The sequence below is a fragment of the Canis lupus genome, chromosome 7, assembly GCF_003254725.2.
Source record: "Canis lupus dingo isolate Sandy chromosome 7, ASM325472v2, whole genome shotgun sequence".
Classification (NCBI taxonomy): Eukaryota; Metazoa; Chordata; class Mammalia; order Carnivora; family Canidae; genus Canis; species Canis lupus.
Window position 1 is genome coordinate 79,181,926 of NC_064249.1, and position 15,028 is coordinate 79,196,953.

General features: G+C 37.9%; 1 protein-coding gene across 4 annotated transcripts in view; it reads left to right on the forward strand.

Moving 5' to 3' along the window:
* Positions 1 to 15,028, forward strand: part of DYM (dymeclin) — a 340,736-nt gene that overhangs the window by 90,723 nt on the left and 234,985 nt on the right. For all 4 annotated transcript variants that reach the window (XM_025429635.3, XM_025429632.3, XM_049112965.1 and 1 more), the window contains one exon: positions 14,577 to 14,702. In XM_025429635.3, the coding sequence (XP_025285420.1) occupies positions 14,577 to 14,702 (126 nt within the window). The remainder of the gene's footprint in view (positions 1 to 14,576; positions 14,703 to 15,028) is intronic.

Consider the following 15,028-nt stretch of genomic DNA (forward strand, 5'->3'; position numbering starts at 1 on the left):
CTCATATTTAAGAGTCTCTTACGGTATGCTTCTCTCTCTCTGTCTTTATCTTATTTTATTTTTCCATCCCTTTCCCTGTGTTCATCTGTTTTGTTTCTTAAATTCTATATATGAGTGAAATCATATGATATTTCTCTTTCTCGGAGTGACTTATTTCACTCAGCATCCACATCATTGCAAATGTCAAGATTTCATTCTTTTTGATGAGTAATATTCCATTGTGTGTGTGTGTACTACATCTTTTTTATCCATCTGTTTTTTATTTTTTATTTTTTATTTATGATAGTCACAGAGAGAGAGAGAGGCAGAGACACAGGCAGAGGGAGAAGCAGGCTCCATGCGCCGGGAGCCCGACGTGGAATTCGATCCCGGGTCTGCAGGATCGCGCCCTGGGCCAAAGGCAGGCGCTAAACCGCTGCGCCACCCAGGGATCCCTCTTTTTTTTTTTTTTTTAAATTTTTTTATTTATCCATCTGTTTATGGACTTCTGGGCTCTTTCCATATTTTGGCTATTGTGAACATTGCTGCTAAAACATTGGGATGCATGTGCTCCTTCAAATCACTATTTTTGTATCCTTTAGATAAATACTTAGTAGTGGAATTGCTAAGTTCTATTTTTAACTTTTTAGGAACCCCCCACATACTGTTTTCCAGAGTGGCTACACCAGTTTGCATTTCCACCAACCCTAAAGACATTATACCAGTTATAGTCTCACCAAAATCCTTTAACAGAGCCTTGCCAGCATTGTATAATATTTTTTGTGAGTTAAATGGAAATCATAGTGTGATTCTTATGTGTATTTTCTCATTACAAATGAGATTGAACATCTCTTCATATATTCAAAAGCCATTTCTAACTTTTGATGAAGGTTTAATAAACATTCTTAATTCCTGAGAGCTCTTTTTCTCTGATTGTTTCTTGTTTTATGAATGCAACATTTTAAGCTAGCATGATTGCACAATGGATACTCATATAACCATTTTGGTAAATCTGTTTTATTATTATATCCATCTCTTTTTGAATATTATGTATCCATCTTATCAGCCCATCCTAATTTTTTATTTTTAAGAATTTATTTATTTTAATTTTTAATTAAAAAAGATTTTATTTATTCACGAGAGACACACACACAGAGGCAGAGACACAGGCAGAGGGAGAAGCAGGATCCATGCAGGGAGCCCGATATGGGGGACTAGATCCCAGGACTCCAGGATCATGACCTGGGCCAAAGGCTCAACCACTGAGCCACCCAGGTGTCCCAAGAATATTTTTTAAAACTTATTTTGTTTGTTGAACTTTATTTCAGGAAGATATATGGCTATATTTTATTCATGTGTTTGATGCATTGTTAGATATGGAGCACTAGTTCTTTGAGAAACCATGAGAGCATGGAGTGGATATTTGAGTTTACTTGATCCACCCCCTTGATTTTTACGTATGATGAAGTTGACAGATAAGGTAGCTGATGAAGGCAATGAGCGAAAGTTCTGAGACCAGAATCTAGATTTTTTGACTTCTAACCTCCAGATACTTTCTGTTCTGTTAATAAGACTTTAATAAATGAGAAGTATTCCCATGTCTTTGATTTTGTTACCTTTGAAAACTAGCCACCGCCACCATTGACAGTATCTGTAAATACACTCTACCACTTTTTAGTCTTTCCTTGTATTTTACTTTCACTCTCTGCAGTGGTTGACACTGATATTTCTAAATTTTGTTCTTAATCCTTTGAACTTGTCAGTTGTTTTTGTTAAACTTATGTTCCATTTACATACTGTCCAGTTTCTTATCCAATAGTAAGTCAGAGGAGGATGTTTTTTTTCCTCCATATTCGTTGACTTTGTACTTAGCCAACACTAACACCCATTTCATGAAGGCTTTTGTCTTTATCCAAGTGTTCCACTCTGCCCTAGCAGAGCAGTGCAAGGTCAAGACGCCGGTCTTTTTTTTTTTTTTCTTCACATGAAATTAATAACTTGCTCCAACAGTAGTTTGTTTTAGGACATTTCCAGCCCAGATGGTGGAAAGTTCTTGGGATAATATGGCAGCCAAAGCAACACTTTGGCTTTTTAAAGCTGACTTTGTTTTGGCGATTGTGTGATGAAAATCTTCTGAAGATCATACAAGGACATTAAAACAAGAAAGATCTGTTGGCTTGAAACATTTTTCATCTTTTAAAAACCACCACACTCAGCATGGTAGCATTTTGGTTTCTTTCAAGTATTGGCCTGTCTGTCTGGCTCTTTTCCCAGATAATTTGGAACTTAGGATAGGGATAGGCCAATTAATACATTTAAAATTTTGTTTTCACAGAAACCTAACATTGCCTTGAATTTCTTTTTTTTGAGCATTATAGAAAGTTACAGCAAGAAAGGTCATTAGAGATCATCTTTCCCAATGTACTTATTTGAAAGTAGGAAAACTGAGACTCAGAGGAGTTATTTGTTGAGATTAACAGGATGAGTTTAATGGAGAGTTGAGTAGCAGATTCTAGGTCCCCTAATTTTGGATCAGTGACTTCTATGGCACACCACAACATGATTTAATTTTGTTTGCTTTTATTTCAGTAGATCATCAGATTTGAATCAAGAAAAGTTTAATTTTAACATTGATGACAATCTTATATTTTTAGCTCTTGATTAATTTAATTTTAGAGCGTATTGTTTAAATATCCAAACACATAGGGATCCCTGGGTGGCGCAGCGGTTTGGCGCCTGCCTTTGGCCCAGGGCACGATCCTGGAGACCCGGGATCAAATTCCACGTCCGGCTCCCGGTGCATGGAGCCTGCTTCTCCCTCTGCCTGTGTCTCTGCTTCTCTCTCTCTCTCTCTGTGACTATCATAAATAAAAAAATAAAAAAAAAAATATCCAAACACATAAAAAAAAAGTACATGAATAGTCTCTTGCCTACTATGGTCCCTCATCTCTCCAAGCTGTCCCATTTGCTTCCATAAATAACCACTCTTCTTAGTCTCTGATATATCCTTCCTGAAAATGTTCATGCAATGTAGATGCAGTTATGAACACAGATTCTTATTTATCTCTTCATTCACACAAAAGGTGGGAGACCATAGACACTGTCTAGAACTTTCTTCTTTTCTCCATCGGCAGTCTATCCTGGCAGCCTCTGTACACAAGCATTTAAAGACCATTCTCATTTTTGTTATGAGGATATTCAAATATCCCAAAATTTACCCTTTCAAAGTGTATCATCAAGTGGTTTTTAGTATATTCACAAAAGTTGTGAAATTGTCATTCCAGTCGAATGCCAGAACTTCTTCACCCTGTGGGGAAGCCCTGTACCTATTAGCAGCCACTCTTCATTTCTTACTCTCCCCGGCCGGCCTGTAGTAACTGCTAATCTGTTTTCTGTCTCTCTGGGTTTATCCTTTTGGGGCATTTCATATGAATGGAATCTTAGGCTATGTGGTCTTTTAGGTCTGACTTCTTTCACTTAGCGTAATGAGTTTAAGGTTCACCTCATTTTAGCAAGTCCCCTACTTCATTCCTTTTCATGACAGAAGTATCCCGTCTTATGTGTACACCACATTTTGTTTATCCACTCAAAAGTTGATAAACATTTGGGTTGTTTCTGCTTTTTAGCCGTCATGAATAATGCTGCTCTGAGCATTCGTGTACAAGATTTTGGGTGGACATACGTTTGCAGTTCCCTTGGGCTTGTATCTTAAGAGTAAAATTGCTAGTCATATGATAATTGTGTGTTTAACTTTCCAAGTAACTGCCCATCTTTTCCTCGGCAGCTTCATCATTTTACATTTCTATGAGCCTTGTGTACGAGTTCTATCTGATTTTGTACATCCTTTCTCATTCTTCTAAAAAAGCCAAAAACTACATTATGATCTGTGATAGATCAGTATCAAATTATATGTAATCATTCCCCTCTTGTTGGACATTAGAGTTGTTAACATGTTTTTGCTCATATCCTTTCCTCATTTTCATATTGGAGCTTCTATTGTATCTGTTTCTAGGACCCATTTTGTATTAGATGAGCCCTTTGTGACGTGAATTTAAAGCATATATTTTTCCTAAATTTGCCTTTTTACTTATTTGCTTAGAATATGCTTTTGTTTTGCCATAAGAATTTTTAAACACTATTTTTAAGAATTTGTACTTACCTGTCATTTACAGCTTTTTAGGCCTTCTGGATGGACTTTTAGACTCATTGTTTATCTTTTTTGGCCTTTTCTCTCACTACTTGCCTCTGCACTTTTCATTCTAGCCCCACTGGCTTGTTTGGTGTTCCTTAAATATGTGAGGCATGTTCCTAGCTCAGGGCCTTTCGTGTGCTGATCCCTCTCCCTGGCAGACTCTTCAGTTGCCCGCTTACTTTTTTCAAGTCTTTGTTCAAATGTCAATTTTTTTTTTTTTAAAGATTTTATTTATTCATGAGAGACAGAGGGGGGCTGGGCGGCAGAGACACAGGCAGAGGGAGAAGCAGGCTCCATGCAGAGAGCACGACATAGGACTCGATCCTGGGTCTCCAGGATCACGCCCTGGGCTGAAGGCGGCGCTAAACCACTAAGCCACCTGGGCTGCCCTCAAATGTCAACTTTGTATTGAGTCTTCTTATTTAAAATTGTAACACACACACACACACACACACACAATTGTAACACAGGGGCACCTGGCTCAGTAGGTTAAGTCTGCCTTGGGCTCAGGTCATGATCCCTGGGTCCTGGGACTGAGTCCCGCATAGGACTTCCTGCTCAGTGGGGAGTGTGCTTCTCCGTCTCCTTCCCCGTGCTGTGCTCTCTCTCAAATAAGTAAAATCTTAAAAAAAAAATAAAATTGTAACACACCTATGATAGATTGTCAGTGGTCCCCCAAATTCATTTTCCTCCTCTTTATTAGAATTTAGCTAAGCAGAGACTGTTTAGGTAGAGATGATGTTTCTCAGATTTACTTGCCAGCTAGATCTAGATATGGGTGTACCAGAGGAAGTGATGTATACAACTTTTGTATTACTTAAAAAGAAATGACTTGCCTTCAAGTGATTTTCCTCCCTTCTCTCTGGTGGGAAATAGTAACTGGAACAAATTTGGAAACATGTGCAAAGGGTGACAGAGCTGCCTTTCCAGCATGGCCCTGCATGATCTTATTAAGTAGATCCTGCTTTATCTTATAGTTAGGTGGCAGAGAAATGAGCCTTGGTCTGGTTTGAAACATAATTTTGGGCTTCTTTCATAGCAGTGTAGCCTAACTACTCCTTACCCTAACACCTTAACTAGGTACTTCTTATCCAGCCTTTATGCATTGTTTTCTTCATAGCACTTAAAACCTTTAAAATTATTATACAGCATATTTATTTTTCTGCATCTCTAGAATATAAGCTCCAGGAGGCCTGGCATATAGTAGGTAAGTATTCAGTATTTGGAACAAATGGTTGGAAAGGCCTTTATGTCATGTTATAAGACAATTTTTCATCTTGTCTCATAGGATTTTTTTTTTCTTTAAGACTTAAACTTCTGATATATTTGGAATTTCTTTTAGTGTAAGGTGTGAGGTATAAATTAAAGTATTTTTTTTTCTTTGAGAAAGCTATACAGTTGTTCCAACAAGTGTGTATGAATATCACTATCTTTTTAGTATATTGATGAAGTCCATTTTTGTATAACAATGATTTACAAATAAGAAATGCCTGCTCATCTCCTCATAAGAGGAGATATTTCTCATAAGAGAGATCATATATTCTCAATCATTATCAAATCTCAGTGACTATAATAAACTGCTTTTTAGTCTGTGCTGACATAGAAAGATGCTAGATACTCTTCTTTTAGGCATTCTTTTTATTTCTCTAAGTCTTCTATTTTTATTCATATTAAATGGTATGTTGACATAGGGAATGGATATCTTGGTTTTTGCCTCATACTTATAAGCTATTTTGTAAATAAGAATAGCAAATACTGTGTGTGCCATGTCACTAAACTTTATATTGAGTAAAGAGTTTTTTACTGAAATGTGTATTTGCTTTTTATGGTTATTACAAATTAGAGGTGTCTGTGTTAGAATGCTGTTTATGTCTCATGTAGGAACATTTCTAGGTGTAAAATCTTTCAAATAGTGTTTAAATGCTTTTAATAACTAAATGCTTTTAATGAGATTGAATCTGTGAATTTGTGCACTCTGCCAATTTTCAAAAGTTTAACTTAACATCTTTGATTGGCAAATGTGATAGTTAATTTTGTGTGACAGCTTGACTGAGCTGAGGGGTGCCCAGAGGTCAAAATTATTTCATTATTTCTGGGTGTGTCCATGAGTGTGTTTCTGGAAGCAATTAGTATCTGAATTGGTAGACTTTGTCAATAAGATCATACCAGTGCTGGGATCATCCAATCTGTCGAGGGCATGAATAGAACACAAAGGTGGAGGAAGGGTGAATTTGCTCTCCTTCTTGACCTGAGACATCCACCTTCTTCTGTTTGTGTCCTTCCAAAATTCATATGTTGAAACCTAACCTCCAAGGTGATGACATTTGAGGGGATGGTTAGGTCATGAGGGCAAAGCTCTCATGAATGGAATTAGTGCCCTTGTAGGAGATACCCAAGAAAGGTCCTTTGCCCCTCTTCTACCATGTGATAACAGAAAAAAGATGCTATCTGTCTGTAAACCAGAAAGCCAGCTCTCATCAGGCACTGAATCTGCAGGAGCCTTAATCTTGGACTTTCTAGCCTTCAGAACTGTGAGAATAGATTTCTTTTGTTTATAAGCCATCCAGTCTCTGTTAGTTTGTTGTTGCAGTTCACAAGCACTGAGACTTTGTTAGATTGTTTTTCCCTAGTTGCAGTCTCTGTTACTTTGATTGTTCACAGTGATGTGAGAGAGAAGCAGCATTAAGAAGACTGTGGTCAAAATGTGGTTAGATATTATCCTCAGACTATCACTTATGATATTTTTTCCCCAGGAAATTTCCCAGTAGAGACAATCAGTTTGGAGCAAATGTTTCTCCCACTTATTTTCTTCATGCCCTTCCCATTTAAAAAATTTAAAGTAATAAAAATAGTCACCTGTAATCTCATCTCTCAGGATTGCTTTTTTGATTTTTTTTTTTGCCTGTTAGCGTCTGTATATTCATTCATATAGTACATAATGTTCCACTGTCTTTGTTCAGCATTGTGTTATGTACATTGTAATCAAATATGGCATACCTGAAGAATGTGATATGGTTAACACTTGGAAATCAATCATTTGGCATATTATAATCATTTGTAATATGCCACAGTGACAGAATAAATTAGAAAAGCCATATGAGTGTGTCAGTAAGTGTGGAAAAAGATTTTGACCAAATTCAATATCCATTCATGGGAAAAAGAAAAATTTCGAGAACTAGATAAAGAAGGGAACATCTTCAGTATGTATAAATACATGTAAAGTGATTGTACATCCCAGTGTTCTTTATTTAGGTTGCTATCACTGCCTTTGAGTTCTAAATCTAGAAACCTGTCTTTTTTCCATCAGTCTTAGTCTTTCTTCTCTCTCTCTCTCTCTTTGTAAGATTTTATTTATTTATTTGAGAAAGAATGAGAGAGAAAAAGCATCCAAGTAGGGGAAAGGGAAGAGGGAGAGGGAGAGGCAGACTACCTGCTAAGCAGGGAGCCAACACGGGGCTCAATCCCAGGACCCTGAAATCATGACCTGAGCTGAAAGCAGACTCTTGACTGAGCTACTCAGGCGCCCCAGTCTTAGTTTTTCTTGCCCACATTAAGCATCCAGTCTGTCCCTGAGTGCCATTAGTTTTATTTTGTTCCATGTTATTCAAGTCAGATTGCTGTTTTCCATTCCTGTTGTCATTGTTTTCATTGAGGTCCTCATAATGTTCTAGTGAGACAATTTATTGCATATACTTTGTTTCCTGGATTAGTCAAAGCATTTCCCCACTTCAGTACATCCTCCAGCTTCTGATGCCCCCCTTCATCCTACTGTCCCTGATTTTGAACACATCAAGCATAGGATCGAGTCGATCACATTCCTTAGTTCAAGGGTCATTATCATCACTGTTTCATGTAAGGCTCATTCTTCCCAGCATTTGGTGTTAATCCATTCACTTATCCCTATTTTCCCATTCCTTGGTCCCCTTCTTTCCCGTAAACAGTCATTTTAAGTGTGTTTATGCATTTAATTTAATGCTCAACTAAATGTTATATGAATATGCATTTAAAAAAAATTTTAAACAAGGTTCCCTCCCAGTTTGTTAGGATCAGGCATGCAGGTACAGCTGGCATGGTGCCTCTGACTTCAATATCTCTTAAGGTTGTAATTGAGCTTCTTGCTGGGGCTATGGTCTAATCCGCAGCCTCAGCTCGGAGGAGAGGACCTGCTTTCTAGATTTCTCACTTGCTATTGTCAGCATTCAGTTCCTCTAGGGATATTGGGACTGAAGCCCTCAGCTTTAGCTGTTGACTAGAGGCCTCCCTTAGTTCTTTGCCAGGTGGACTTCTCCATATGTCAGCTCACAACAAGGTAACTGGCTCCCCCAGAGAAAGCAAAAACAAAACAGAACAAAACAAACTAGAGAGGGGGTGCCTAACACAAGCCGTAGTCATTTTGTAAATTTACTTCCACTTGAGAGTGGCATCCTCTCACTTTTATTGTGTTAGAAGCGAGTTACTAGATTCAGCCTGCAGTTGAGGGGAGGCAGTATACAAAGCCATATGAGTAATATGAAGCCGGGATTATTGGGGGTCATTTTAGAGTTTGCCTACCACAGTCCTCAGACGGTTTCTGTGAATTTTTCTTTGGTATATATATATATGAATATATATATATATATATATATATATATATATATATATATATATATATATATTCATTCCTAGGGAGCTCTCTGAAGATGACTGCTGTGGTTAATAATCCCATCAGTAGTATGTAAGGGTTTATCTATCACCATATGCCTGGTAGTACTTTATATTTTCCAGGGCACAAAGGGTATCACAGTGTTTTAAACTCTTAATATATTTTGCTCTTTTTTTCTAGTGCAGTTCTTGCCTTTTTCTTGGCCATTTGTAGGAGTTGTTTGTAAAGTTCTAGATTAGAGTTTCTTGCTCTTCTAGTCTATCATCTGCCTGTTAATTTTGTCCAAGGCTTCATTTTTTGAGCAATAATTCTTAATTTTGATGTGATTAAGTGTATTTTTTGGCTTTATGGTTTGTACGCTTAGGCTTTTATTTAAGAAGTCCTTTCTTCTGCTTGGTTCCAAACTTATCAGAGTATGTTTTCTATGTTAACTTTAGTTTTACCATTCATATCCAGGTCTTTAACTCATCTGTAGTAGGTCTGTTGTGGGGCACCTGGATGGCTCAGTGGTTGAGCGTCTGCCTTTGGCTCGGGTTGTGGTCCCGGGGACTGAGTCGCACACAGGGAGCCCACTTCTACCTCTGCCTGTGTCTCTGCCTCTCTCTCTGTCTCATGAATAGATAAATAAATTCTTAAAAAAAAAAAAAAAGAATATGTTGTTAGATAGGGACCCATCACTATTTTCTTTGTAAAAGGAGCCAGTCCTAGCACCATCTTTGTACAGTCTCTTCTGTCCTCTTTGATTTGCAGATCCATCCATCTTTGTTGTATGTTGTTTGTCTACACCACAGGTGTTGGCCATACATTTGATTCTTAGGTGAGTTTCATTCATTTGCCTGTTTTCTGTGTGTGTGCAAATACCATGCTGTTTTTACTGTTAAAGCTGTATAGCATGGCTTGATACCTGGTAGTGAACATCCCTCTCTTCACTCTTTATTTTCAGGGTTGACTTGGCCATGTTTACTCTTCCATAAAAAGTGTAGACTGACTTTAGGACATTCCTGGAAAAGTTTCTGACTTGACTTTCAGAGTAATTTGTGTAGAATTATTATTTTCATGGTATTAAGTCATTCCATTCAGATCATGCTGTGTGTCCTTTGGTCATGTTTTACTGCTGATTGGATTTTGGTCAGTAAAATGAATAGAAGATGTCCTCTCAGTCAATTAGCAGCATTGTGGGTCCTTTATGAAATTCCCTTTATGCTTTTGTTGCAATGAGTATTATTTTATATTATGATCAGGTATTACATGACCTCAATACATCTCTTCCTTTTTTCTCCTCCAAGTTTACCTATGTTTTGTACACAATGCTGATGCAGGGAGCCCCAGGCAGTCAGTTCCAATAAAAATCAAAGATCCCTCTGTCTTGGGGCACCTGGGTGGCTGTCACTTAAGCATCCCACTCTTGATTTCAGCTCAGGTTATGATCTCAGGTTCATGAGATCAAGCCCTGTCTGGAGCTCCACACTCAGTGTGGAGTCTGCTTAAGATTCTCTCTCTCTCTTAAAAAAATAACTTACAAAAAAGAAAAGATCCCTCTACCTATCCATTTATCCATTGAGTTTCAGTGTCTGTTATGTACTTGAGTTGGGAATACAAATAACTAAAAAATGAAAGGATCCCTAGTTAGGATCTCATGTGTTCTAGTGAAAAAGAGATTCATCTTGGGACACATGAGTGGCTCAGTCAGTTAAGTGACTTTTGATTTTGGCTTGAGTCATGATTTCAGGTCAGATCATGATCTCATGGGTTGTAAGATTGAGCCCCGCTTGCATGCATGCATATACTCTCTGTCTCAAATAAACAAATCTTTAAAAAAAAAAAAAACTCACCTGCAAATAACTATTTGACAGTTATGCTTTAGGGCTTAACTTAATGTCACTTTTTTAGAAGAGCTTTACAATCAGAATCCCCTATAATCCTTTCATGGTATTAATTGCTCTTAATTGTTATTTTGGTGTAATTACTTCTTTTCTCTTTTCTCCACTAAATTGTAAGCTCCATAAAGGCAGGAGCCTTATCTGTTTGTTGATGGATGTGTCTCTGATATGGAGCATAATATCTGGCATATTATCACATGTCCTGGAGGTGGTCACCTATTTAGATAGGTTTTACCCTGCACCAAAATCTTTTGTTCTTCAGGATTTGGCTTTAAGCCCTGACCCAACTAAAAATCTAGCCAATTGATTATAGAATATAGATTCCTGAGACAGGCAAGGACTGTATGAATATATGTTAACTATGATGCAAAATCTTTCAGGTTCTAAGCAGCCAGATCATCATTAATGAATAATTAATGAATCATAACATGACATGTCAGGCTTGTCTTTCATTCAGTTCAAGGAATAAGAACAAATAGAAGAATTGCGTATTATGTGGTTAATATTTACAACACTAATTTTGGAAATTTTAGGAGAGAGAATTGTTCTGTAATACATTTAAAGGAGAGATTTCTGAGTAGAACTGAGATTTATTCATTACATAATAACATCAATTGCATGGACCTCTTGTGTTTTGTATACTTTGTTTTTTTATTTTTTTATTTTTTTTACTTTGTTTTTTTTATTTTTATTTTTAAATTTTTTAATTTTTTTTAATTGGGAGTTCAATTTGCCAACATATAGCATAACTCCCAGTGCTCATCCCACCAAGTGCCCCCCTCAGTGCCCATCACCCAGTCACCCCAATCCCCTGCCCACTTCCCCTTCCACTACCCCTTGTTCATTTCCCGGAGTTAGGGGTCTCTTATGTTTTGTCACCCTCGCTGATATTTTCACTCATTTTCTCTCCTTTCCCTTTATTCCCTTTCACTAATTTTTATATTCCCCAAATGAATGAGACCATATAATGTTTGTCCTTTTCCGATTGACTTATTTCACTCAGCATAATAGCCCTCCAGTTCCATCCACGTCGAAGCACATGATGGGTATTTGTTGTTTCTAATGGCTGAGTAATATTCCATTGTGTACATAGACCACATCTTCTTTATCCATTCATCTTTCGATGGACACCGAGGCTCCTTCCACAGTTTGGCTATTGTGGACATTGCTACTATAAACATCGGGGTGCAGGTGTCCCAACATTTCACTGCATCACTGCATTTGGGGTAAATCCCCAGCAGTGCAATTGCTGGGTCGTAGGGCAGGTCTATTTTGAACTCTTTGAGGAACCTCGACACAGTTTTCCAGAGTGGCAGCACCAGTTTACATTCCCACCAACAGTGCAAGAGGGTTCCCCTTTCTCCACATCTTCTCCAACATTTGTGGTTTCCTGCCTTGTTAATTTTCCTCATTCTCACTGGTGTGAGGTGGGATCTCATTGTGGTTTTGATTTGTATTTCCCTGATGGCAAGTGATGCGGAGCGTTTTCTCATGTGCTTGTTGTCCATGTCTGTGTCTTCTTTTTTTTTTTTTTTTTTTATTTATTTATGATAGTCACAGAGAGAGAGAGAGAGAGAGGCAGAGACACAGGCAGAGGGAGAAGCAGGCTCCATGCACCGGGAGCCTGATGTGGGATTCGATCCTGGGTCTCCAGGATCGCGCCCTGGGCCAAAGGCAGGCGCCAAACCGCTGCGCCACCCAGGGATCCCAATGTCTGTGTCTTCTTCCGTGAGATTTCTGTTCATGTCTTTTGCCCATTTCATGATTGGATTATTTGTTTCTTTGCTGTTGAGTTTAATAAGTTCTTTATAGATCTTGGATACTAGCCCTTTATCTGATCTGTCATTTGCAAATATCTTCTCCCATTCTGTAGGTTGTCTTTGAGTTTTGTTGACTGTATCCTTTGCTGTGCAAAAGCTTCTTATCTTGATGAAGTCCCAATAGTTCATTTTTGCTTTTGTTTCTCTTGCCTTCGTGGATGTATCTTGCAAGAAGTTACTGTGGCTGAGTTCAGAAAGGGTGTTGCCTGTGTTCTCCTCTAGGATTTTGATGGAATCTTGTCTCACATTTAGATCTTTCATCCATTTTGAGTTTCTCTTTGTGTCTGGTGCAAGAGAGTGGTCTAGTTTCATTCTTCTGCATGTGGATGTCCAATTTTCCCAGCACCATTTATTGAAGAAACTGTCTCTTTTCCAGTGGATAGTCTTTCCTGCTTTGTTGAATATTAGTTGACCATAATTGAGGGTCCACTTCTGGATCCTCTATTCTGTTCCATTAATCTACGTGTCTGTTTTTCTGCCAGAACCACACTGTCTTGATGACCACAGCTTTGTAGTACAACCTGAAATCTGGCATTGTGATGCCCCCAGCTATGGTGTTTTCAATATTTCCCTGGCTATTTGGGGCCTTTTCTGATTCCACACAAATCTTAAAATAATTTGTTCTAACTCTCTGAAGAAAGTCCATGGTATTTTGATAGGGATTGCATTAAATGTGTAAATTGCCCTGGGTAGCAGTGATATTTTCACAATATTAATTCTTCCAATCCATGAGCATGGAATATTTTTCCATCTCTTTGTGTCTTCCTCAATTTCTTCCAGAAGTGTTCTGTGGTTTTTAGGGTATAGATCCTTTACCTCTTTGGTTAGGTTTATTCCTAGGTATCTTATGCTTTTGGGTGCAATTGTAAATGGGATTGACTCCTTAATTTCTTTTTCTTCAGTCTCATTGTTAGTGTATAGAAATGCCACTGACTTCTGGGCATTGATTTTGTATCCTGCCACGCTACCAAATGGCTGTATGAGTTCTAGCAATCTTGGGGTGGAGACTTTTGGGTTTTCTAGGTACAGTATCATGTCATCGGCGAAGAGGGAGAGTTTGACTTCTTTGCCAATTTGACTGCCTTTTATTTCTTTTTGTTTGTATACTTTGTTTTTGAAAGAGATTCCTATCGGCAATAACTTCTTAAAATATCTGGTAGAATTTACGCTTGCCCAGTTCTAGAATCAAGTCATTTAATTTGTTTAATGAGCCTCATTTAAGTAGGTGTTAAGTGGTTTTTTTGTTTGTTTGTTTTGGCTTTCCATGACTATTTTGATTCTGTCAAAATATTTTGATATTCTCTTGGAATGGTTACTCTCTTTGCTGTGTTGCCGAGATTACCACTTTCGTGATCTGTTACTGTTTCCCGTGATAATAATTTTTAAACTTTTGTAGTAAACTGGAGATTTCTTCATGCGTTTATTCCTATTTGTGCTTTTGCTCAGCCAAAACTTTGTTTCCTTTTTATTTGATCTAAGATTTATTTCAGAAGGGGTTTAGAGACCTTTGGAGAAAAATGCTTATTAATAAAACAAGTATATGTATTCCCTGTCCATATTTTGCTGAACATGCAGACCTGGCCTAGAGGCAACAGACACTAGAGGTAGAGATGGAGGGTATACCATTGTCCTCGTTGTAAAGTGATTATCACCTTGGAAAGGCATTGTTTTCTCCCTTGCACTGGGACTTCAGTTTTGCAATCTGAATATTTGGTTCTGTGTTATAACTAAACAGGGATGAACATGGAGCTTTAGGGTGAATCTTCCAAAGCAGAACACTGCTGGTAACTATTTTCATTATACACTAACAGACTGGTCTTTCTGCAGGAGATGGGAACTGGAAAATAGGAAAGTAATGGGAAGCCTGACCCAAGTACAAGAACCAATGGCTGGGAAAGGGTTTCATATTTTTGCTCGATTTAATTTTTATGTTAAACACATTAGTATATGTAACCTAGAAACATGTTGAATATTTTGATTGAGTTTTTAAATGTACAGTTTATTTAGAAAACAATCCTGATTTTCAGAGGGATCATTATTCTGTTTATTTCCTGTTTCTCCAGAGATATTACATATGAAATCTCAGTTGAAGCTGTATCAACAATGGTGGTTTTTCTTTCTTGCCAACTCTTCCACAAGGAGGTTTTGCGACAGAGCATCAGTCACAAATATTTGATGCGAGGTCGATGGTATGTTCCTTTTTACATTTTTCTACTTACTTATTGTATAAATCTGTATTTCTTGTCTTGTCCCCTAACCTCACTGTTGTCCCAGCTGTCCTGCTAGATGTTTCCTTCTGTGACTCTGTCTGTACTCCAAACCCAATGCAGAAGGAGCCAAGTTCTGCTTTCCTCTTTAAACTGTCCCTCCTCTCTGCCCCTCTCATCCCCCTGGCTTTTTACCTTTTCCGGTGGTTTCTTTGTAGAACTGAAACTTTGAAGTCCTCCTCCTTCTTCTGCATCATTCTCTGCGTCTAAGCACTCATCCAGTCACGTCTGTCCACTGAACTTATTTT